Raw genomic sequence first — 24,771 nt, 5'->3', positions numbered from 1 at the left:
GATTCTATTTATCAGAGTCAAAGGTTGTTTAGTTGATGGCATCTGTGTCTTAGCAAAAGACCCTCAGCTCTAATAGCAGTGGATAAGGAGACCTGTGGGGAAAATAAAAAGGGAAAAAGCTGTTTATCTGTTCTGAATTGCACCTAAAGAAAATGACAGATCATGACTCCTGCCCTGCACCTGGGACAATGTCTGCCTGTCAAGACACCTGACACACTCAGCTGAAATAGGAGGGCTGGTGTCTAGGATCAGTCCCTTTTTTGCATTCAGACAATGCTGTGCCAGCCAGACTGAGACATTATGACTCAGTAATTTGCTTCTCGTGCAAAAGCTAAACTGAGCAGAGCTGATCTGTGTGATGCAAATAGCAGTGAGTTGATTCGCCTGTGTCAGGAATGGGAGGCTTCATATCCTGTTTAGCACAGGTAGTAGGTGGCATGACTAAAAGATTTTCTGCAGAGCTGAGAATCTTGAAGAAAGACTAAGAAGTAGCTAGAACAATGACCCATGTTTCTTTCCTTTGTCTTCCTCTATTACACCTGAGCTACTGGCTTGAATATTGGAGTTAGTTTATTTGTAAGCCCATGCTGTGATTTCTGATAGACTCAGCAGTGGGGAATGAGTCATGCACACAGTTCTGGATACAATGTGCACATACTCTGCTGGGTCCAGCTGTACAGCAAATCTGGAGCCCAGGAAAGGAGGAGCAGAGAAGAAAACATTTGCTTAGGTCTGGGTCTTTGACTCCTTGGGTTGCCTGCCCTGCTCCTGTTCCTCATTCAATAGCATCTCTAGCAATGTCCGCTGCCCAAACTCTTGTCCTGCATATTGTGGGAACACAGTAATAGGGTTTTCACACTAGTCCTGATGTGTAGAGAGTGGAATGTGCCTGAGCAGGCATGTGGGTAGAGTAAATCCTAGTTACAAATCAACCTGAATCACTACAGTGACTCAGTGAGAAAGATAGGAAAGATAAATTGATTAGTTCAGATTTAACACTGGTGATGCTTACCACCACATTAGCATCTCGTTCATTTTACAGAGAGATCTTTACGGTAAAGATTTTTAGTAAAACTTCCTGTGAAAAAACTTGCTCCAGGAAAATGAAATAAGCACCCAGGCTGCAAGCCCATATATAGCCCTTAGACCAGCCAGTATCTGGCCTGGAATAAGTATCTATATTATCTACAAATGTGTAAAATGTACCTCTCCAAAATTAAGCTAATTAAGTTATTTTTGCTGGATTTTTTTAAAGAAAAATATATTTGTTCGGGAACTTGAGCTAGTAGCATGATTTTTGGGAAAAACAATAAAGTGTAATATTAATCTCATTCTGCATTTCCTGAGTAATTTTTCTGCATTGTAAAATTGAAAACAAAAATACTCCTCTTGAGTATTTTTAGGTCAGTTAAGGACATTTAAAAACATCTCTTTTGGCTTGACAGAAGTGAGTTGTTCACACTCACTGACTAGGAGATTCAGTTTTAAATCATGCTCTTCATTAATTTCTGTTTGAAATTATTAAGCAGAAGCTTAAGATTTTTTAAGATTTAAAGATTTTTAAGGTTTAAGATTTTTTTCCATCGAAGATTAACATTTCAGGATATACCCTATGGAAGCTGCATCTTCCACAATGTATTGAAATTATATTGTAATATTGCTCTGTGTATTAGGCTCTCTTCTGATGAAAGTATTGGTTAGTATTTCATATAGTCTGGATTTAAAAAATATAAATGATCTCTCCAGTCACAAATCTGGTGCTTCTCATCTGAAAGTTCCAAATGCTCTCAGTTTATAATGTTAAGGATTGTAGCCAGGGTTGAATTTATGAACAGTCTCATTTGTGTCTTCTTAACTCCATGTAAATCTATGTGCATATCTTAATTGAAGTCGCATTTGGAGGATTATTTGCATGAAAACTGCTGATGAAGATGTGTGGAAATAGGAAAGTTATTTTAAGACAGCTATAGTAGGGTATTTTCCTATCCAGGATGTTTGTTAGCTCTGACAAATCTTTGTTAATTTTGTCTGGCTGTTTTCATGAATCTTTGGATTCCAACAAAAGCTAATAAATCCAGCTATGAATGCTTTAAATACAACTACATTTCAGAGAATATGAATCAGAGAAGGACTACATATATAGCGTTGATACAGAAGAATACACATTTGTTGCTTTGTGCTATGCAGTAGCATTCAGAGGAAGACTTGCTCCCTCATCAAATTTTCATACATTTGAGCTGCTCTTGCCCAGAGTTAGGGTAAATTGCATGACAAATGTTAGAATCATCATCACCCATCCCAGGCAATCAAAGTAGCTGCTGACCTTTAAATGTGAACACATTCACACACCAGTCTACCAACCATCTGGTGTGACCTGACATTTCCATTACTGGCACTCCTGTCTCTCACAGCCCCCCTCCTAAACACCACAAATGTGATGATTTCTGCCCATGGTGGCTGCCATCTCCCTCTGTGAAGTGTCCTCAGGGAGGGATGTTTTGCTTCCTCTGGCCCTTTTATTTCCATGCTTACTTATTTCTCTAAATCCTATTGAATCATAGGTCTGATTGTCAGGGGTGTTAAGGGAGCCACTCCCCAGGCAACATGCCCAGCCAGGAATGGTCCCAGGTGATCTCTACATCCCAGTCCTAAGGATTTGGCTGCTGCTCCTCTCCAGCTCACAGGTGTGGCTGGCAGCAAGGCTGTGTGTGAGACACAGTGACACACACACAGGGGTCCCTGAAGGGGCAGGACAGGCTGCTGCACACACACACACACACACACACACACACACACACACACACACAGAGAGAGAGAGAGCAGCATGGACAGCACAACCCCTCTGTAATGCTACCCAAACTCAGAGAACAGCACATTGCCCTGTCCTCTTCCTCCCCTCCAGGAAATCAGAATGCAGGTTCTCTGGTGAAAAAATGTGTGTCCTCATTTTCCACATCCAGAAACACACACTCAAACAAGCACAGTCCACCCAAATGTTAGCATGGCCTTTAAGCCTGTGAAATACCCATGCTTGGGAGTTCTGGCAGTGGCATACAAGTCACCTTCTGCTTGCCAAATAGGGCAGTGTGATGTTTGAGTCCCCCAGATGTGGAACCAGATGTAGAAATGTTTCCTCCAACTCACCACCTAGTCCAGCTTGATGTTTGCTAGTGAATTACAAACACACACACACACACACACAGAGGATTAAATTCACTGAAATATTAACACACACAGATCTCTCCAGCTGCCAGCACTCAGAAAGTTTACACAACCACACACAACCTGATCCCTCCAGCTGCTGCTGGCACCTGCACCTTTCAGGACACATACAAAACACACATACCAGTCCCTCCAGTTGCTGGCCTTTAGATCTACAAGCCCTGTGGCCTACAGACCCTCCAGTTCCTGGCACACAGACCCTTCCATGCAAGTCCCTGCACGTGCTAGTACCTAGATCCATGATCCCTAAGACCTGTGCTCTCCTCTGGCCATTGGCACACTGCTCCCTTTTGCAAGAAGGTCTCTCCAGTTTCTGACCCCATTTTCCCCCACTTGTTTTTGGATGTTTTGGTCCTTCCCCTAGGTCGTTTCTACATAAACCTACAAGCCTTTTCTGATAGCCCATACCTCAAGCAGCTTCAACTTTTCCACAACTCTCATGTTAATCATATTTTCCTCTTCCTATCAGTTAATAATTTTTCAGGTTGACATTATTGAGGGTTCTGCCTGAGTAGTTCCTCTAATGGACCATCAAACAGTGGTTGAAGCATTCTGGATCCTTATTATTATCTCTACTATGACTTCCACATTAATGTGTGTCTGTGAGGTTCATTTATTACTTTTCTCATTGCTTGCTATTTCTTTTATAGTGAGTAGATCACAACCAAATAACATAATGAATCAGAAGCTCCCACACTCCACAAACTCTCACACCACTGACTGACAGCTGCAGCAGGCCTGAGAGCTGCTGGATACCCTGTGAATACAGGCTCCAGCTCCCCTTTATTATAGACAACTGTACAATGGTAATATAGCAAACATAGACTTTACTGTGTTGACTGAAATTCAGGATGCCGTTTTCATGTTTTCTTCATGCTTAGGTAGGCTTAAAGGACAAGGTAGCCATGTCACAGAACATATTTCCATTTTTCTTCATTGCATGATGATACACAGCCTTGTCAGACACTCCACTGCCTTTAGCACAATATTTTATCCAGATGATGAATTATTTTCCAGACTTTACAAACTTTTATCATGATGGTTGAGATAAAAGGAACAGAAAGAGTGATGACGTAGTTGTGGTTTTGAAGTGATGTTCATCTTGTGTCTTTGATGCTAGTTTGTATTATCTTCAGAAGGATGTTTTAGTCTAAGTGGGGGAAAAAAAAACAAATCCACATCTTAAAAGTGCATAGGGAAGGGAAGTATGCATATAATGTAAGAGCATTACTTGCTAAGAAACCAAAACTATTTATTGGAAGGTCATAAAGTAGCAGTGTCAAGTATCTGACACTGCACAGAGGTGCTGCAACCCAATGGGGTATCACACAAAGAGTAGAAAATTTAGTAGAAAATTTAGTATTAGTAGAAAATGAAAAGTGGAACTCTGCTTTCTGAAGGACATTGCTCTTCAGTTTGTTTACAAAAGTTCTCCTGTGCCCTGTGGGTCCCTCTAAACTATGTCACGCTTGCTATTTCCAAGACAAGCCTCAACTTAACGTAACAGTTCGTGTGTCTCAGGCTGGATGAAATTTCCTGTGAAAACATGGCCAAATCCTGCTTCTATCCAGTGCACGGCATTTCTGATCCTGTCATCTAGACAATTTTAACCTGCTGTCTTCTTAACCTTTTCTTAAGTCAGTATTTCCACGGCTACTTCATGCCTTGCATAAAAAATGGCTTTTGAATGTGGAAAATTATTTTTTAAATTTGCTTTTAGTTTTAACATCATGGGTGTATTTTTTTTGGTAGCATAGTCTGGTATTTTAAGGGGAAATCTTTAGTTGAATAGGCAGCAATAGATGAAATACAAGTTTACTGAGCAGAAAATATGGTTTAATTACAAATTGAAAATGAACTGCTTTGTTCACACTATCCCACTCAATGTAGGCTGTCACTGGGGCAGAATGGAGGGGGATGGAAGGGGAGAACATATTTTTAATTAAGTGGGGTTTTGGTGTTTGATAAATTAATGACACTTAAAGGAATTCTTTAATTCTTAATCTGGAGTCTTTAGGCTTCAAAAAGGTGACATCTTCCCATTTACTTCTTACTTAATTTGATTGTTTGCTTTTTAGTGAATATAGATATGTGTGCATGTGTCTGTGTATTTGTTGAAAGAGGCAAAATACTTACTTCTTCTAGAGTCAGGCTATGTATATTCTCCTTTCCTTGTTTGTATTTCTTTTTAAGGCACACTGCAGTTGTGATGGTGACAATAAGCATTACAACAAACACAGTTAAGGTTGAAGAAACAGCTATTACAGTATTTTCTCGAGTTGAGCCTTTTCTTTCACACCTTTTTCCCATGTACCACCAGTTGTCACCTGCTGGACATCTAAAAAGCAAAAGAACAAACATGTGCTATCACCTAAAGGTGTGAAAATGTCTACTTCAGAAAATTGGCATCTCTGATGCAATTTCTATACCATAAAGCATAATGAAATTATCTTAAAATGGACTTCTATTTTAAAGTTGTCTTCAGTGGCCTGAGTGGCCCAATGTCCTTACACACCTAAATGTGTTTCTTTTAGCTTCCTGATGTTTCATAGGTTGTGCCTTCAAAGAGCCTTTGCCAGAAATCCTAAATGTCTTCCTGATCCTCTTGACCTTTTAGTGCTTGGTTGCAGGTGATATATGGAACTGCTTTTTTTTTTTTTCATTTTTAAATTCAAAAAACTTGTAAGAGCTGCCTCTGCTCTCACCCAATAAACAGGTAAGAAAATAAATTAACAGCCCAGCAGTCATCCAGTTTTAGGACTGAAAACAGGCTTTGATTTCATCACCTTACCCAGCACTGCAGTCAGCACACCCACCCCCTTCCTTCTAACCTTGGTTATTCCTGATGTATTGATCTTCCAGCTCCTGTCTAAGCCATTTATTCAGGAATACCTCAGCCCTGAAAACAAGTCTGTTTGCAGTGCACTGAAAAGATATTGCCTGCTGGGGGACTCCAGGTGATTCAGCTTGAACAGATGTATCATATTCCCACCCATTTCCCACCAGAAAATTGGGGTGGAAACTGACTGCTGGTCACACGTTTCCCTATGACAGAAAGCAGGTTGCAAAAGTGCTAAAGCTTCTAAGAGTCCAGAAGTGTCAGAAAATAAATGATCTCTTTCATAATTTTGAAATGAGGTATAATACTAAGCATATTTTTTATTTTTGTTTTCTTGGAACATCCTCTTGACATTTACTCTTATTTGTGACCTGCTTCTGATGAGTTGCACAAGAAATATTTTTTAAAAGGTTTCTAAATGGGGATATATAACACTTAATGAGTCATCCTGACTCTTGTGGCTCTTGGTCTTTATGTTTTCCTCACAGTACTCTCCCAGTCTGCCCTGGCACAGCATCTAAGGTTACTATCTTCAGCCTCAGAGCTTATTTGAGAGCTGGAACAATCCTAATCAGGCAGGTAGGTTACGTAAATGTATCCACAGAGAATTAAATAAAAGTTGATATTAATCTTCTTGCAGGGCAAACAATATTTTATTCCTCAGCTTTCAATGCTGGCTTCAAAGGTGAGTGACTACACTTTGGCAATTCATGGTCATAATTTGCACTGTACAATATTTCTGAATCAAATTTTAAAATAATGTCTATGCTGCTTCCTGCATGATAAGCATTGAAAATCTTCTCTTATGATATAAATACTCTTTTCTTTCAATTACATTTATTCAACTCTTCTACACTTTGCTATAGGGAATTGTAAGAACTTGGAGTAATACGTTACTTAAAATGATAAATGCATTTAAAATATAATGTCCACGAAAGTCAAGCAGAGTACTTCAAAATGATCAAATGCTGGGCTTTGTTGCCCAAATTGGCCATGAGCTCAGTCCCATAGGAGCAGTTGCAAATACTTGCCTTAATCAGCTACAGTCTGTCATTCCTTTCATTAGGAGCAAAGATTTATTTTGTCAGGAACTTTCATTATTCATCCTAAAACTGCATTTGAGAGTGAATAAAGGCAGATAGTTACCTGCAGACTGGGGTTCTGTTTACCATGACACAAACACCGTCGTTCTCACAGAAGTTGTTTGGGCAGAAAGCTGGAACATCTGGATCTGTGGGCTGGCTGGTGGCTCCAGGGGTGCCTGTGGTGGTGGTGGGGCTGGTGGCTATGATGGTGTTGTTGCTGGTTATGGGGGTGCTGATAGTAGGGATAGTGCCAATAGGAGGGATAGTGCCAGGTTTGGTGGGGCTGGCACTTGTAGTCGTAACAGGGGATGGAATGCTCGGCTCAGTCGACAGGAGATGTGATATATCTGCACAGTGAACCCACAGGAAATAAGGTCTTTGCTTCACATTATTTTTCTTCTTATTCTAATAATAATTTCTAATAATAAAGAGCAGTGAGCCTGTCCAAAGGAATAATGGATAAACAGTCTTTTCTGCCTTTCAGGGGCATGATGTTCTTTGGAAATGTCCTCTAGGATTTTTTCATAAACAGATATTCTTATTCAAATTAATCTATTCAAAATAGTTTGCACAGGACTAGCATTGTTTTATACACCTTCACATGAGATAAAGGAATTATATTGTGTATGTACCTGTTCACAAATGTATTCAAACATATGATTTGATTTTACAGTCATAATTCAAATACTGCTTCAGTGCAAAGTACATTGTGTATTATAACTGCAGCACTAGTGACTTAGTATCTGACACTGTTTACTGCATTGTAAAGAGTATCAGCATGTTCACATACCTTCCATTGTTAAAAGAATATAAACACCATCTTCTTTAATAAAGTTGCGGCTTCTCAGCCTCTGATGAGTTAAAAATGCACTTGTTCCAACTCCTGGGCCTCTCATGTATTTAGTTCCATTGGGATAAGTTGCTTCAGATCCCACTTCATCTGGCCTACCCCAAGTAAAATTTGATGAGGAACCTTAGGAAAATAAATAAATAAATAATAGTGAATGTGAGACTGCTCTGGATTTGTCTCTCAGCAGAAACCTCAATTTCCTGAGATTCTCCATTGATGAGAGGCACAAGACAATGGGGATCTTCAATGATTTGGTTTAGCCTGAAGTACTGAGAAAAGAACCTGATGAAGATGAGGTTATTGGAGAGCTAGTTGAAAACCTGTTGTATTTTCTTTTTAGTTCTTTAAAGTGAGGTGGTCAAGAAGATAAGTAGCACATAAATCATCTGTAACATGAGTTAATGCAGTGCATCTCAAAAGAGAGCATCTCCTGCAGTAAATGTGGGGCACAAGATATTTGAACAGCCTAAATGATCACAGATCACTGATGCCTGCTCCATCAAACCCTGTTCTAAAGCTCAAAGCTGAACCTGACTGTCCATGAAAGAATCTGACAGAGGGAGAAAGAACAGCCTGCTCCAACACCTCTCTGGTTAGATAAAGAGTGTGTTTTACAAGGCTTCCCTTGGGAGTCATGGACTATTTGAAATATATAAATAAACAAGAGAGAAGCAGCAGAGGGCAAACAGACTGTATGTCTGCAGGGTCAGAACAGGAAAAGGGCTATGCACTGTGGCTGTAACATCAGAAAGCACAAGGAAAATGTGCTTTTTTAAACATCTGTGGAGGACATGGTGTGATGTCTTACATTTGCAGAGAGGACATTAAATCTTTCTAGATTACCCACTTTGTTTTCATGTAGAACCAGTGTCATAGAAAATTGCATGTAAAACATACTCTTTTTAAAATAATAACATTCCTTCCTACCTTCCTTCCTTCCTTGATTTCTTTTGGCAAAAAGAAGAAAGTCATTATGGCTTAAATCCAAACTCTATCCAATGCTGAATCTGGGTGTTTTCTTTAATATCTCTCTCTGTAGAGATTCCTACCATTTCTCAGAGTTACTTTTTACCTCAACTGCCACCTTTCCAAGTTATTGTGGACAATGGCCCTTATCTTCTCACACCTTGAATGAGTACAGATTACATTAAATTAATCAGTACTTTGTCCATCTGGAGGGTTGTGCTGACATCACTGTACCTTTGACAAGGAGGGCAGGGATTTGTTTGATAGTTGCTGCACTTTTATCTAGTTTAAACAGCCTGCGGTTTTAATTCAGTATTTTTCTTTTCATGACTTCTGGAAAACTTCCATTTTCATTAAAACAGATATAAATATGTCCTCACAGAGTATATGAAAGAAGCTTTAGGAATAGATCATCCACCATTCTTATGCAAATGCAACTTTAAAATATAGAGTTCCAGCTTAACTAGCTTGTAGGTTTAATTTTATTTTTTTTTTTTTTTTTTTGTCCGTGGATCAACACTATTGCTGCTGCAAACATATGAAACATTCCAGAAACTAAAAAAATATGCATTAATTTGCACAAAGAGAAGATGTGACCCCTTGTCTTTTGGTTGTGCTTTACATGTTTGATTTTAACTAACCTGATACTCTCTGTGGGTCTGTTGTTACACTTCTTTGGTTTGACATCTGCTGACGAATATCAGGATGCTGGTCAAGCAGGATCATGGTAACTTGTTGCCATGGACAAGGCCATTCCAAATGAGCATCGTTTGCTCCAGAAACCAAGGACAAGAATATTCCCAAATTAAATGGGTTATCAGTGGTACCATTTATATACAAGCTGACCTGAAAAGCATATCCTTTACTAGAGTAAAATGGTGGACTGTATATTGCCCCATTGCTCCCTGCTGGACTTGTGTTGAGGAGATGTGTGAAATCTCTGATATGCCAGATGTGGTGGGGACACTGAGTTTCTGACAAGTTGATGTCATCAATAGAGAGGCCTCCATTGGATGAGCCATTTCCTCTCACGCCTTCAAACACAACCCGGAATTTACTCGTGACGTTCAAAGAAACATGGTGGAGCTGCCAGTAGGTCTCAGGGGAACCTGAAAAACAAGTTCAAGGGTAGAGATTTCTGAGTCAGCAGTACAGTCAAACACTGCCCAGGCCTGTGGACCCTATATCAACACTGTGTAGGAATTTTTCAGTTTTGCTGAAAATTGAATATTTCTTCTGTAGATGTTACTTTTTCAGTTCAAGATCATATTGGCTCAATACAGTATTTTAACAGAATTAATATGCATAATAGTGTTTACTGAAGAGTTTGTAACTGCTTTTTCTTTTCACATTTTAAAATAAAATTCCATGAAATTAATCCAGATGTTGAGATTATTAACTCCACAAAAATAGTTTCACCTGTGTTGTTAAAAATAAAAAATTCAGAACAAGTTATATTCAAATAACTGAACAACAACATGCCTCAACAAAAAATGTTCCAGAGGATTTTGGGAACCTAAAACTATAAGACTAGTTCATTCATTTGTTTTTTGTATGTTTAATGGTTTGTTGGAAGCCTGCCTATGCAGAAGCACTATTCACCCATCACATGATTAATGGTACTAAGGTCAAACTAAAGCCAGTCATTTGCAAACCTACTTCATGCAATAAAACCTCACTGCAAGTTTGATGCTGCATCCCAAAGTGCCTGCACTAGCAAATTCCATTTGACTCTAAGAGCAGTGTACAGAAAAGCAAAGACCTTTGCACAGGGGTCCTGTCAATTAAAGTAGAGCACCCTTTTTTTAAAAGTATGTGCACCAAAACAGTTTCTTTGCTGCCTGGTTTTAGTTCATCTGCATAGAAGACCAGCTGCATTAATTGAACAAGCAGTGCCAATCCCAGGTACAGAACTCATGCATCACAAAAGAGCACTTATGAGAAATTAATCTTGGCATCAAAGTAGGGTTTGAAGGAGTTTGGAGGGCTCAGACTGATGTGAAATCTACATCTGCCTTAGCAACTCTTAAGGATGCTGTTGGCTCAGAGGGCACAGAGGGTGAAGCCATAGACGTGAAGAAAAGAGTGGAAAAAAGAAAACAGGCACCATCAGCAGCTGAGAAAAAAAGAGACAGAAAAGATACCTATTTAGTAAAAGAACTTGCTCAGATATTTCTGAACTTGGTGTAGCTGAAATGGAGACCTCATAATAGTTAAATATTTGAGAAAATAATTTAATCATAAGGTGACTTTGGCAATGCTAGCTTAAAGAGCTCTTGTCCACTAGCTGACCTCAACTGATCATTCTGTAGGCCATAGGCTCCTAAAACCACAAGAATTTAATCTTCAAACTACAACTCAAATCATGATCTGCTGCTCATATATTCCAGTTAAGTAATTTAAATTTTATTTATCGCTTTTTAACATACGTATTAGGTATTCAAGGGCACTTGTGCTTTCCATTTCTTTATTATACTTTCTTATTAATTGTAATTTACTCTAACATTCCAACTTCATCAGCTGCTATTGATGCTAGCAATTCTAGAACAGTTAAAATGATTGCTCATGGAATTTTAGCTAGTTTGGTGAGAAAAATATCTTGCTAATACAAGAGTTTGAAATTTGTGGCAATTTATTGTATTATAGGAAAACAGCTGACTGAGGATTCATCAGGTATAATTTCAGCAGCAACAAATCAATTATACAGACAGAGAAGAAGCCAAAGAACAGCACCAGGAGATGAGTGACTTTGCCACAAGACTTTTCCCCCAGTATTTTGAAAAATACTGAGTATAGATTAAAACAAAATGCAATTTTATTGCATACCTTTTATCTCTTCAATGAATCTCAGAGTGCCATTTGGATTGGCTGATGTGTACTCCCTGACCCAGACATTCAGCTGGTCATTCTCGTTACCACTGTTATATAAATAGAATTGTAAGCATTGAAAACCTCTTTTGGGATAAAAAATTCGGCTCTCCAGGACAGCTGTGTTTCCTTCTACTCCAGAACTGGTGTCGAAATGCATGAAGTAGCCAGAATCTGCCAAAAGTCAATGAGAAATGAGTGCTGGAGGGGAGAGAAAACAGAATTTTCCTGGTGCAGTGTGTTTATTGATGCTGCATTGTAATAACTCTAGAAATACAGGTCAGATACAGGTAGATCCTGTACAAATTTCTGACTGAGGACTGTTACCTGTTCACATTTTCCAAAGGTAGAACTACTCTCTTTGCAACTTTTGTCCTCATTTCATTATCTCTAGCAAATTGTACTCAAAAACATGGGTTTTTACTCTTTACCCAGTGCCAGTAACTCACAACTGACTCTCTGGAGGACTGGTTTAAGCTCCTGAACTCTTGGACTGTTCTGACAGGTTGAGATACATCTAGCTAGATCATCAATTAATTTTTCACCTCAGCCCTGATAATACACATTTCAAAATCCTGCTCCTGTCCAAGGACTCATTTAGCAATTATTCCGAAGAGCAGCAATCTATTTGGTGTGCCTGAATCACAAGTTCAATGTTTTATATACTTCTCATGATAGGATGTGACACTAAGACTAAAAATCAGATCAAAAGAGATAAGGACATTAGATCCTCTGAAATAAGCAGAAAATCAATAGATCACATGATGTCCCTAGGTATGTAGATTTATTCTGCTTAGTTAAAAAATAAACTGCAATTTGTCAAAAAATAAACAGATAGCAAGGCCAAGCTTGAAGAAAACTTGCATGCCTCTGCAGAAAATGCTTTCCAGAGAGATAAGAGTTTTTTTCTCATACCTTTGCACATTCCCATATTAGTGTGATCACTATTTGGCCCAGCAGAAACCTGTGACAAACGCTGCCAGTCATCATTATCAGCTGAACTTTGAATCATGCCACATATATTTTCAAGTTCAAAACTGCACGTGTCCATGAAACTTAGGGAGGAGGCTATGACATTTAAAAAAAAAAAAAAAAAAAAAAAGTTAATCTCTATTACATAACATATTTTCATTCTGAAGGTCCAAAACCATGAAGAGAGAAAGACTAAATGCAAACCCCAATTAATCAATGGCTTCAAATATAATCAGCATATAATGTTCAGGAACTCAAAGCACTCGGTAATTAACACTGACATTAATAAGATGTTATCAGGAACACTCTGGGCTCTCAGCAAGCATAGGAGGGCATCTACTAATTACCATATCACATCTTTTATTTATAAAAGGAACACTAATACCAACACAATCCACACACCTTCATATTATAATCAAAAGGTCCTGAGACTTGCCATTCATTGTTCTGCTTTCTTTGGGCCAGTTCACACATGGCTACAGATGTTGATACAAGCTCACTAATGTATCAGCTGGAGTGCAAATTTTGAAATATAGAAAAGCAAAAGCTATTTGAATGGAATAAACAAATTATTTTGATTGATCTTGATTTTCCAAATGTTGAATTGAAAAAAACAAAAACCCATTTGGCAAAGGTGTATTTGGGACAAGTGAATATTTCATGTCACACAAATTTTACAATATCTTTCATATAATAAGTGAATAATTAGGTGAAGGAAGACAGTGCAGTTAAATAAGGAAGGGAGAACACCATATGAAATATTTTCTCTGTCTAAAGCAAACTCTGGATAGGTGAGAGATAGCATGGTCCTTGTTTATCCCTGTTCTTGTTTTTGTTTCCCATTGTACCATGTCTGAGTTCATGTGTAATACCAGCCATGATTCCGTAACAGCTAAGTTAATGAAATGCTTTTTAAACTAGGTATAAAATATTGTGGCTCAAAGGTTTAAAGGTTTCATTGCATAACAAAAAGACCTTGAGTATCACAAAACTCAACCTCAACAGCACACAAAATGCTTCACTTAAGCTGTAGCTCTGGGAAGCACTAAGGTATGAACTCCTGCCTAATCAGTTCTACTGCTGAGATATTTTGTGCTGTCCTCAAAGAAAGCTAAAAATCCTCCAGAGGCTGCAAGGTAGTCAGGAGTCTTGGGTGACTGAAATATTTTAAGATACAGTTCAGTACAATATTGTAAAAATGAAGAAAAGGCCTTCACAGCAAATGTTATGTTGATTGCTGGAGAAAGAAAGTAAGCAAAAATGGAATTATTAGATGAAAGAAGTATTTGAAATCAAAATACAAAACAAAACATGAAATTGATTTGGCCAAACAGGAAGGAAGTAACCTAATGACCTTAATTAGGAAATGCTTGCTGGCATGGAGTGTTGACCTGGCTGACAGGAAGACAGAAAAGCAAGACTCAGTAATCATGATATATTTCTGAGGTTCATTCCTGAAACAGGTGAAGGGGCAGTGAGTGAGGCAGGTTGTGAATTCCATCTGCTCGAAAAAGCCAGATACTTATTGGTATGTAGTGAAAGACTGGACTCAGAAGAAAACATATGGGGGATTAGTGCCTGATTGCACTGAAGGTGGTAGAAGCAGCACTGGGGCTTATTTTCATTTGGGGAATGTGCCTATGGGTTAAGAATAAAATTAAAATGTTATGAAGTATTTCTGTGATGCACAAGAATGATGGAAAATAGATAAGATTAATGGAGAGAAAGGAGGACCCTATCCCCTGTTAAAGACATCCTTAGCTGGAAGCATTTTTATAATGCCTAATTGACTGTGCAGCAAGTGCTAGAAACTAAGACTGCATGTGTGTGTTCAATTTAGACCGAGATGAATATAAATACTTTCATCAGAATTTTACACTCAAAAAACTGCACTGTTTTAATAAACCAATTTGATAATTGTTTGAGGAATCTGTATAATGAGACCCAAATATAATTGTAAGCCAGTACTCACTACTTGGGACATTGTAAAAGTTTTCTTCTGAGTGCCAGGGCACATTGAATGCAGCAACAATTATAGAATTATATTCCAATTTGATAATAAAATTATCTAGATTTCTCTGTCTCCTACTTTTATTCAGCTTTGTAAAATAAACCCCACCTGAGCAAAATAATTCTTTTGACCACTTTTGTAAGAGACTAGGTTTGAAGCTAAACATGAAAATTTAGAAAGCTTGCATATTATTCAGAACAGCATCTGTACCCTATTTGCATGAATACCCACTCTGTCTCATAGATTCCATGAGAGTGGAGTAGGTATGACAGCCACAGCAAAGATACTCATTTCTGTGCAGTGTCTGAGCAACAGCTGTGGAATAATACAGGGAAAAAAACAAAAGGCTTTGTGCAGAAGCACACATTTTAAACAGCCACCCAAGGGATGAACAAAAATCAGCTGCTGAGCAAAGCTGGTTTTTAACTAAAGGTCAGATAAAATTGCCCAGAAACCTCCACTACTCAGCAGTGTTTCTGCAGGAGGGCTGTTATTTCTAGCTGTACCATTATTTCTGGTGTTTTTAACACAATTCACTACTCTAAATATGTTAGTGTCTCTTTCACTTGTGTCTGGATGGGTCCAGCATGTATTGTACCACCTTAATTTCTTTCAAATTATCCTTTCAAATAATACAAAATAAATGGAGAAACTTACTGCAGTTGTACAGCTTGTTCAGTTTCTGGAGGTCGTACTCACTGAAATCCATCCTCTGTCCTATGACATCCAAGAAGTCTGGTATGTTGGTGAGGATAGTGGGCTCAGTTCCATTCCTGAATGCAGTCTTGCTGTAGTGCATCACAGAATTGTAGTCATAGGGAACATTCAGGAAGTCTGATCTGCTATCGTTGTATTTATTGAAATTATGTTCTCTACCTAAATGGCAAAATTGAAAGGAAAGATTGTCTGTTGCTCAAGGGAATCAAATTTTGATGTAAAAACTTACTGTGACAGAGACTCTATCACAAATCAAAATATTTTTTGTAGTCATTTACTTTACTTATTCTATACTTATACTACTTATTTATAACAATAAACAATTTAGAGTTGTCATCAGGTAAGCTTCCAGAATTTAGCTTTACAGATGTTTCCTGGAGTGTGAGCAAAAAATCAATTGCTTGCTACCAATGGAGAGTCCACATTTAAATCAGTCAAAATGCAGTCACTATAGTCTGGTCACTGTAAAAAAATTGCAGTAGTTTCAAATGTCTCACAATAATGCAACTTGTCACTTAAGAGTCAGCAAAACATAATGGAAATCAAATAAAAGAGTCTAAGTAATTTTATGTAATATATAATTGCATATGCACCTATTGATCACAACTAAATAAGAATGCATTAGATTGAATCCAGTTTTTCAGTCTTCTGTGTGCACCTATGTTAGGAAAACATCAAGTCTGTGTATACAACTTTGTTTTTGACAGCCTGAAAATCACAGAGGATGAAGAGGCAGAGACAGAGCAAAGTCCTGAGGAATTCTGTGCCATCTCTCAGGGTTGTGCCAAACATGCCAACATTAAAAATCAAAGCTGTATTGTTAAAGTAACTGCTGGTGTGACACAGACCCTGAAAGGTCTCTCCTGCCTGCCCACCCTCTGCACACCCTGCTCTCTCAGTTCTGCTGCCTGCACCAGGTGTAGCAGACTGGCAGAAAGAGAAGGACCAGTGTTTCCCTAGAGATTTTCACTGGCTTTGGTCACACTGGATTTTTCAGACTGGGGCAGGGGGGGAGGAGTGGTTTAGTTATTTTAATTTCATTAAGGGTTTCTAGAGTAAGTGTGCTTTTAGTGTATTCATTTAAACAAACTAATTATCCTCTTCTGCTGCTCTGTGGTACAACATGTAAAATAACAAGATTCAGATCTCTAATTAGGACTGTGGAAAGTGTCATGGCACAAGGAATTACAACAGCAACAACAAATGAGAATTTCTGTTTCTAATAGACGTCTCTTCATATCTAATTGATTGATATACTGGCTTTGGAAACTAAGTCCAGGTGAGAGAATAGCATGACCACCAAAAGATGGCTGGAAGGGAAATTCCACAGCTAAACCACTAGCAACAGAGATTGAAAGGAAAAGCAGAGGAGTGACTGACCAGACTGAATCCTGTCCCAGACAATGGTCACGTAGTCATCCCGGTCAGACCGTGACTGCTCATGCCAGAATCCCAGGGCGTGCAGGAATTCATGCTCGATTGTCCCAATCCTGTCACAGTTGGCTCCAATGGAGAGCTGCTGCAAGCCCATTTGCATGTTTCCCACTGAGGACCAGCAGCTGGCATTGACATAAAATGAGAGAGGGCTCTATGAGATACACACAATCCCCATGCCATGCAAACCTCAAAACCAGTCTATTCAACAGGTGTATTTTTAACCTGAGCATTGAAGTCACATTTTGTTACAGAGAGCACTTTTCCATTGATCTGTTCCTTATCATGCCCCTCCCTCTGACATTTAGCTCAGTTTCAATGAACAAGACATTCCTCATCTCTGGCTCTATTAAAAGAAAAATGTTGAGCTTTTTGTGACAAAAGAGAACTGATGATGATTTCTTTGGTACTCTGGAACATCAAAGGTTGTGAGCACATAACATTTAAATTACTGCAAATTAACCATTTTCAGCTAGACCACAATATGTGACTGTGTCATAAGGAGAAGTGGGTTCATGAACATTCTGTCCTCTGCCTGCTTTTCTCTGCTCTGTTTTGGCCTTTTACTTTGCATGGGGCTGTGGCTGCCAGGCATGGTGTGTTTACCTTCTCACAGGTTGGTGGGTTTGACAGTACTTTCCACAAGCTCTTTTCTTTCTGGCTCTCTGTGAGCTGCCCTGCTAGAGCATTTGCTGCTCTCACACGCTCCCGAGTAAGAGCAAAACTGCAGCTGTGCTGCAAGTTTTTATTAAAGGGTGAAAGAATTTAATGAATTATCTCCACAGGCCAATTAAATGGCACCCCATGTCCACAAACTAGCAGGCACAGAGGGCTACATTTAAACTGATATGTTATTCAGCAAATAAATCAATACTTACCCAATGAAGTACATAAAATTAATCGGGCACAAAATATGCCATAAAATTTGCAGTCCTATCACCCCAGAAATTTAAAAATACAAGCACACCATGTGCTTTCAAACTCTGTAACTGATTAGTGCAACATATTCCCCAGTATTTCATTTTCCACAGAGCAATAGGCCTTGCCTATTGATAACTCATTAAAATCACGACATGAGACCCAGTAAGAAGCACATGTAGCTTGTGTTGTACAGAAGAAGTCCATCCCTGGGCCTACCTCCTCCCAAAGCCACCTCTGGCTTCACAGCTGCTGCACAGTGCACAGCAGCCTGCAGCAGGCACATCCAAGAGACTTGGCAAAAGTAACATCCAAATGACAGTAGGTGCAGCTGCCCCTTGCCTTTGGTCTGCAAATGCCTACAACACTGTCATTCAACAGCCACAGGGGGAGTAAATACATGGTCTGTGCCACCCTGCACTGAGAATAAAGCTCAGTGAGTGGGACATGGCATTCCAGAGCAATGGGCACATAGAACCCTGGGTCAGCAGTGTCTTCTGGAGGGGAGAAAGGAGAAGGAAGTTCCTGCTGTACTGCCTGTGACTCAATGCTCCCTGCCTTGCTATCAAAGGATGGAGGAACAGGGAAGTACTTGCTCAGACTAATCTCATCAACCCCTTTTTGGGGCTGCAAATAGGCACACCCCATCAGTTGCTTATTTCAGGCATATTTTTATACTAATATCCTGCTACTAGTTTTCTTCCCATAGTATCAGAGATCACCAATATCAGCTCACAGACACTTTGTCTTACCAGCATCAAGCTGGATAGCCAGGGATCTGTGTCAATTCACTCCTGCATGGATTCCCTTTGCAACAGTGCAAAAGTGGAAAGAGCTGAAGCAGCTTCCTATGAGTGCTCCATGAAAACCTAATTTTCCATGTGGAAATACTAGACATGATGTCCACCCTCCCTGGTCTGTTAATCATTTGATTCCACCACACCATGCTAGTTTTCCTGCTGAATGAATCCTACTTTTCTTGAGAAGAGTACCCAGACTCCTCTGTAAACTTCCCAGTGTCATCTTGCCACATCTCATTATCCTGCATTTCTGTAATTCACTATTACACCTTGTGTGTCTTGCTCAGCACACAGGCAGGAGTTAACTACTGGTAGCAGCCAAGGTGCATGATAGATGAAGAATGTGTACAGGGAGAGGGCTCTTTGTTCAGGGTCTTGATACGCTTTGTAACTATACCAGAGACTACAAATGCTTTTTTACACAGGGCAGTCAATACAAAAAGGACAGCTGGCTTCTTTTGTGGCTGACTTAATTTGAATTCAAAAGGTTATTCTGGATGAGGACTTTATGGGCTACTTCAAATCCTTTGGACACAAAAGTTCCCTCACATTCCTCTGTTTTATAGATGCTAGCCAAGATCAGAAAGACAAAGATGTGATTTATCAACCTTTACTTGGTGTGGTAAAATTTTATGTTGCCAGGAACTTTGGTGCCTGTCTGCACTGTACCCTCTGGACTGAGATCTTTAGTCAGCAGATAGAAGAGTCCTAACTGATTATAAAAACTCCAAAACATTAGGAATAACAGAGCAAAAATGGGTTGGTTTACACATTTTACACTTTGTTCCATAACACCAGAAGTAAGAGATGGCTTGAAATGAAAGCAGTTCATTCAGGATCAGTCCCGAGTTCTTTGTACAACCCAAGATGACTCATTGAAGCTGGATGGACCTTTTCAGGAGACTGCACCATTTATCTCCAATCTTTTAAAAAGTTTTGCTGTGAATGTGTCAGCTAAGGTGATGGAAACACTTCAGGGCAAGCCACACACCAGGCAGTGAGGGCAAGATATGTTATCCAACTAGAAGGATTCATCTTCTTCATGACCATGACTCATCTATTTTTAATAGACATATAAATGAAACATTGTGCAGAGACCTCCTACTTGCCATAGGCTAAACAGTGTGGTTCTTTTTCAGGTACAGTTATTAGCAAATTCAATGCATACTTTAGGGGATGAAAGATTACAAAATTCAGCTGCATGAGTTTTCCATTTAGCTCAAAAAGCCAGAGTCATTAGCACAGGAAAATGCATTGCTCCCTGAGTCTCCAATTATACACCTTTTAGAGCTGAGTTTCAGTGTTGTGTGTACAGCATGAACAGCAAATACAAAGAGCCAGAAACCAAAGAAATTTCAAAACAATTATCTGCTACAAATATCTCATAACAAGCCAAAGGGAAAGAGAAACATTTTATTATCAGAAAATCTTTTTCCATTTATGAATGCATTCTCATATCAGGAAATGAATTTCTGAAAGCAAATTTCCTCACCAGGCTATCAAGCTCTCCCTGTTCTCCTTTTCTATTAAGAGAAATGGTTCAGCATAGAGTGAAGAATATATTTGTTCTTGTTGCACTATTTTGACAAAGAATGTCTTAGAATAGAAGAAGTTGGGGCAATTTTGACTTCTTTATTGGAGTCTTATTTTGCAAAATTTAAGATGAAATAGCATTCTATTCACCAAAAGAGGTAAATAAAGTAAAACACCAGCAAAATGTCTCAGGGCACAGAATTTAAAAATATTGCTCTTTATCTGAATTCTCATGTGAGCTTGTTCAAGTGCAGTTCCATTGTTACATTCAAACAAATTCATTGCCTCACAGTGAGAACTAACATATTTATTCTTGGTTTTTCTTTTCCCCTAAAAGCCAAGGTATACTAGGAATGACAAGCTGAAAGTGATGCTCCATATATCCAAAAATCACTTAGGAACATAATTGCTTTGTTTCTGATATATTTTACCATGTCCAGTAAAATATCTCTTAAAGGACTTGATTTCTTCTTATATTTAAGAATAAATATCAGTGGAAATTGTTCATTGCCACTAAGGTAATACCTCTTTTGGAAACTATGACAATTTAAAAAGGACTGGGTAAATGGAGACAACAAAAATGCAAAATTACGATCAGATCTATGTGTTTTAGGGTGAATACTGGCCATGAGAACAGTCTGAAAGCAAACATAATGAAAGCTATTTTGAATTGCTTCTCTTACCCACTTCCTTTGAACACAGATATGTAATTCTTCTCCCCTTCCCAAGGTTTGAAGTCAATACAGGTTTTCAGTCGATACTGTTCAAATGCCTTGAGGATGAGTCCCTTAGCATTCATTTCTGCAAAGCAAACACTGTTCTTGTCAATACTGAACTGAAAGATCTGCTATTATCCTTATGGGTCAAGTCCCAAGGGTGGGTCTTGCTCCAGCAATCTTTGATCAAAATATTCAGACTTTTTGTTGGATTAAGACCAAGGGGGGACCTAAAAAACATAAATTAGGGTCTTGCAACACTGTACCTTGCTCTTGTTTTGCTCCTGTGGAATTTTTTTTTGGTACTTATGTATCAAATATGACATGATGAGTTTTAATTTTGTAGATTTTTTTTTTTTTTTTTGAGATTTATATAAACAAGTTTAAACAGATAGGAAATGAAGACTTCAAGTTTTACCTAGTACGGAATGCAGGCTACAGATCCCTCACTGCATACTTGAATTTTTCAGATTATATCTGTGTTATCTCCTCTAAGCAACTTGCATAGTTTCAACATAAAGATTCAAAGGATGGAGTCAAATTATGATGTGTCTCTGACTCACATTAGGGGATTTGTCAATGTGCTGTTGCAAACTGTCAGAATGCCATTTTGCCTTCACTGCTGTAAATGGTGTAAGTTGCCAGGTAAGTTTCCTGTCCTTAAAAATATCTTCAGTGCCCACTTTTCACTTCTGATTTGAAGAGTTTCACGTCTCAGACACAGATTTCAAACCCCAAACAATGTGCTGGGTGGTAGCAGCATAATAATTCAAGAAAGGAGGTGAGAGCCAGCACTGATACCAAGATTATAAATCCCATTTGTGCACGCTCAGCCTCATTCCTACCATGGGAAATGCCTGCTCTAGATTAAGAGAGGAAAGGACACCACAGGAGCTTTATCAACCTGTGTTTAACAGTTCAGTCAACACGACATACAGACATTGTGGAAGGCAAGTACTGTACCCAGGCTGTCCGTAAGGACGTAAGGGATAACGTGGGGCCATCGATAGTTGTCGCCAATGATGGAGTTTCGCTCCTGTACCCAAGAAAGAAAACAAGTATGCAGTCCTCAGTAAAAAGTGATTTAGCATCAGGGACAACAGTAGTGCTAAAGCAAACTTACAATTCCAAGTAAGACATAAAAGCAAACAACGAGCTCAAAAACTTTGAAAGATTACTCAGAGATCTGAGGTCTGGGTTTGAACTCCCTTCATGCCCTTCTACCAGTGTCCCAAACTTCTGCTGCATTTTCTCCTAGAAATTACCAAAACTTTTGATGCATGTGCACGTGAACTTCTGCTCCTATGGGAAGCCTTAAGATCTAAGGTCCTGAAAACTGTACAGAGATTAATAGTTTTGTAATTTTTCATAATGCAAGGGTTTGCTTCTGTGCCTTTAGCAAGTACTGTCCTTGCTTCCAGTGACATACTCAGAATATCTCCCAAAAGGGAGAGTAAAACTATTTTCACACTACTTTCAGAGTGCAAGACACATTGGGGGTTTCCTAGTATATATTTTTGAGATGTAAACATAACTTTTTTTCATTGATCAGATAAGGATGCTGGCCAGATGCCTTAAAATGTGATATTAGAGATGTAAATCTTTCATCGGTTTTAGTCAATCTACTTACAGGTTGAAGGTTTTGCAGTACTGCTCAGTAAATTTGACTGGTTCAGAATAAATATTGTACTGATAAATGAAGAATTCTTTTTATACAAACCTGCCTGGATGATGATCAGTGCTGCCTAATCTCTTAAAAGTGACAATGTAGAAAAGGAAACAAGAAGCTAATAATATTGATCTAATCACTGCAGAGATCTCATGTTGGATAATGTTTCTGCAAATGCTGCTGACTCCTTCCCTGTCTATGACATTTTGTAGAATTCCATCCCCTATCATATTCAGTTTATTGTTACATAAACAGCATTTATTGTTTGTAAGAGCAGGATGCATCTATTATTTCCATGCCAGTGATACTTTACATTTAAGTCAATAACATATTTTTGGCTTTGTGTTTTATTTTTGAACTCACCCCAGGAAGTTTGATGTCTCCCTCAAAAAGGTCTAATCCTAAAGCTAAAGGGAAGAGGAGATTAACATTCAGTTATTGCATTGATCTGACTACTATAATGACAATTATACTAAAAATATTGAGACTGAATTTTGAAAAACCTTCATTTATGTCGAAGATGTCCTGATCAATTCCTCCATCTATGTCTATTTCTGAAAAATAAAAAGACAAGTGAGGTAGGACATTAGCCCTTGCTGTTATTTTTATGAAGTGTGAAAATTAATGCAATAACAATAACAGTAATTATAAATCTGTGTCTGTCCTAGAGATGTTTATGAGCAGCTGGTTTTGTTGACTGCCTCCCGTGCATACAAATTGATCTCTAAACAGAACTCACCAGTTGTCTCTGGAGCAGGCTGGGGAGGGGAAAGAAAAAAAAAAGATATTATTAGAAAAGCAGATAATGAAATGCAGCTTGTGTTACTTTCTCAATAGTAGAGATGTGATTCAAGCCCAAGTGACAGCACTTAGCACGTGGCTTTGTATTGGACTGATTGCACCCACTGCCTGCTCATCTGACAGCAAACCTGTATCTGCTCACATGGCAGCTTTGTCACCTCCCCACCTCAGGGTGCCCAACAGGTAGTTCAGCCAGTCCTGCTTCTGTGGAGGTTCCACAGCTGCTTTTCTCTCACAACTCAGGTAGTGCTAAATCATCCTCACAAATGGGGAAAAAGAGCCTATTATTTCTATGGAATCAAGTATTGCTACTAGTCAGCAGCTGTGCAGAACCTGTGGAAGTTATCCTGAATTTCCCATCACGAATCTGAAGACTGGGGGAGAGAATAAGTGGTCTGGCATAACACAGTGAGGCTTTGAAGAACTGGGTACCCAGCCCAGATCACCTCAGCCCCAGTTCTGGACTCCACTTACTTCAGTAATAACATCTCAAACACTCCCTTTGCAACATGGACTATCCACACACCAGAATGAGATACAGTGACCTATGATGATACACATAGAAAAACTTCCTTGACATAATATACCTATGGAATCTAATCTTAACTCTTTTATTTGACTAGACTCTTAATTTTTGGACTGCTTTAGACATACATAGCATAACTCTATGTGACTATTTCTCACAGAGTGAGCAATCAGTCCTGGGTGTCTTTTGTTTGTATGTTTGAACGAAAGTTCACAAAATGAAGTTTAAAAGCATCTTTATATTCTAAAATAAATGTAACAATTGCTACAAATGTAGCAATTCTGGAAAAAAGTGGTGGATTTTTATTTTTACTTTAATCACAGTTTCCCCCCTGTTTTTCTTTCTCCATATAAATAATTTATTTTCTGTACATGCAGCTTGGCATGTAGGACTTCTTTTTCCAGTGTGATAAGCATCTGCAACTTTCACTAGAAGTAATGAACAACACAAAATCAGAATGCTGAAAACCAGCAAAAATGAAGCTCATGCAGCCCTTAGGAACATTAATTGTGGTAATCTCTAACATCTCTACAGTGTGTAAGACAACACTAAGGACAGAATATTCAAGAGAGATTCAAATGCACATTTTCTTCTAGACACTGAGTTTCAACACATAAGGATGGGAACAATTTTGAGGGGAAAAACTGTGAGCCCTACATGAACTGACTTGATATAAAAATTTTAACCAAACACAGAAAGAAAATCCTACCGCCTATAAAATTTCAAGATTCGGAAAGAAAGCTTTGAAATTGTCAGATTGCCCTATTTTAGCTTTATAATGAAAGATTAATTTTCAATCTGAAATTACTGTCTTTTAAAAACTTCAGCAAATGGCAGAAAAAAA

The 24,771-nt window shown here is 38.7% G+C and overlaps 1 protein-coding gene across 1 annotated transcript in view; it reads right to left on the bottom strand.

Annotated features, from left to right (window-relative positions):
- Positions 1 to 4,004: 4,004 nt before the first annotated feature.
- Positions 4,005 to 24,771, bottom strand: part of MEP1B (meprin A subunit beta) — a 49,260-nt gene continuing 28,493 nt past the window's right edge. The window contains exons 10-23 of the mRNA XM_079299543.1: positions 23,340 to 23,429; positions 23,104 to 23,154; positions 22,964 to 23,007; positions 21,895 to 21,967; positions 20,899 to 21,016; positions 16,911 to 17,089; positions 15,471 to 15,689; positions 12,746 to 12,898; positions 11,789 to 12,004; positions 9,604 to 10,071; positions 7,937 to 8,119; positions 7,208 to 7,493; positions 5,359 to 5,560; positions 4,005 to 4,372 (exon numbers count right to left, since the gene is read on the bottom strand). Of these exons, the coding sequence (XP_079155669.1) occupies positions 4,355 to 4,372; positions 5,359 to 5,560; positions 7,208 to 7,493; positions 7,937 to 8,119; positions 9,604 to 10,071; positions 11,789 to 12,004; positions 12,746 to 12,898; positions 15,471 to 15,689; positions 16,911 to 17,089; positions 20,899 to 21,016; positions 21,895 to 21,967; positions 22,964 to 23,007; positions 23,104 to 23,154; positions 23,340 to 23,429 (2,300 nt within the window). The 3' untranslated portion in view covers positions 4,005 to 4,354. The remainder of the gene's footprint in view (positions 4,373 to 5,358; positions 5,561 to 7,207; positions 7,494 to 7,936; positions 8,120 to 9,603; positions 10,072 to 11,788; positions 12,005 to 12,745; positions 12,899 to 15,470; positions 15,690 to 16,910; positions 17,090 to 20,898; positions 21,017 to 21,894; positions 21,968 to 22,963; positions 23,008 to 23,103; positions 23,155 to 23,339; positions 23,430 to 24,771) is intronic.

This window comes from Erithacus rubecula (genome assembly GCF_903797595.1).
Source record: "Erithacus rubecula genome assembly, chromosome: 3".
Classification (NCBI taxonomy): domain Eukaryota; kingdom Metazoa; phylum Chordata; class Aves; order Passeriformes; family Muscicapidae; genus Erithacus; species Erithacus rubecula.
The sequence above is the reverse complement of the archived record's forward strand: the minus strand, read 5'-3'. Positions and strand labels throughout refer to the sequence as shown.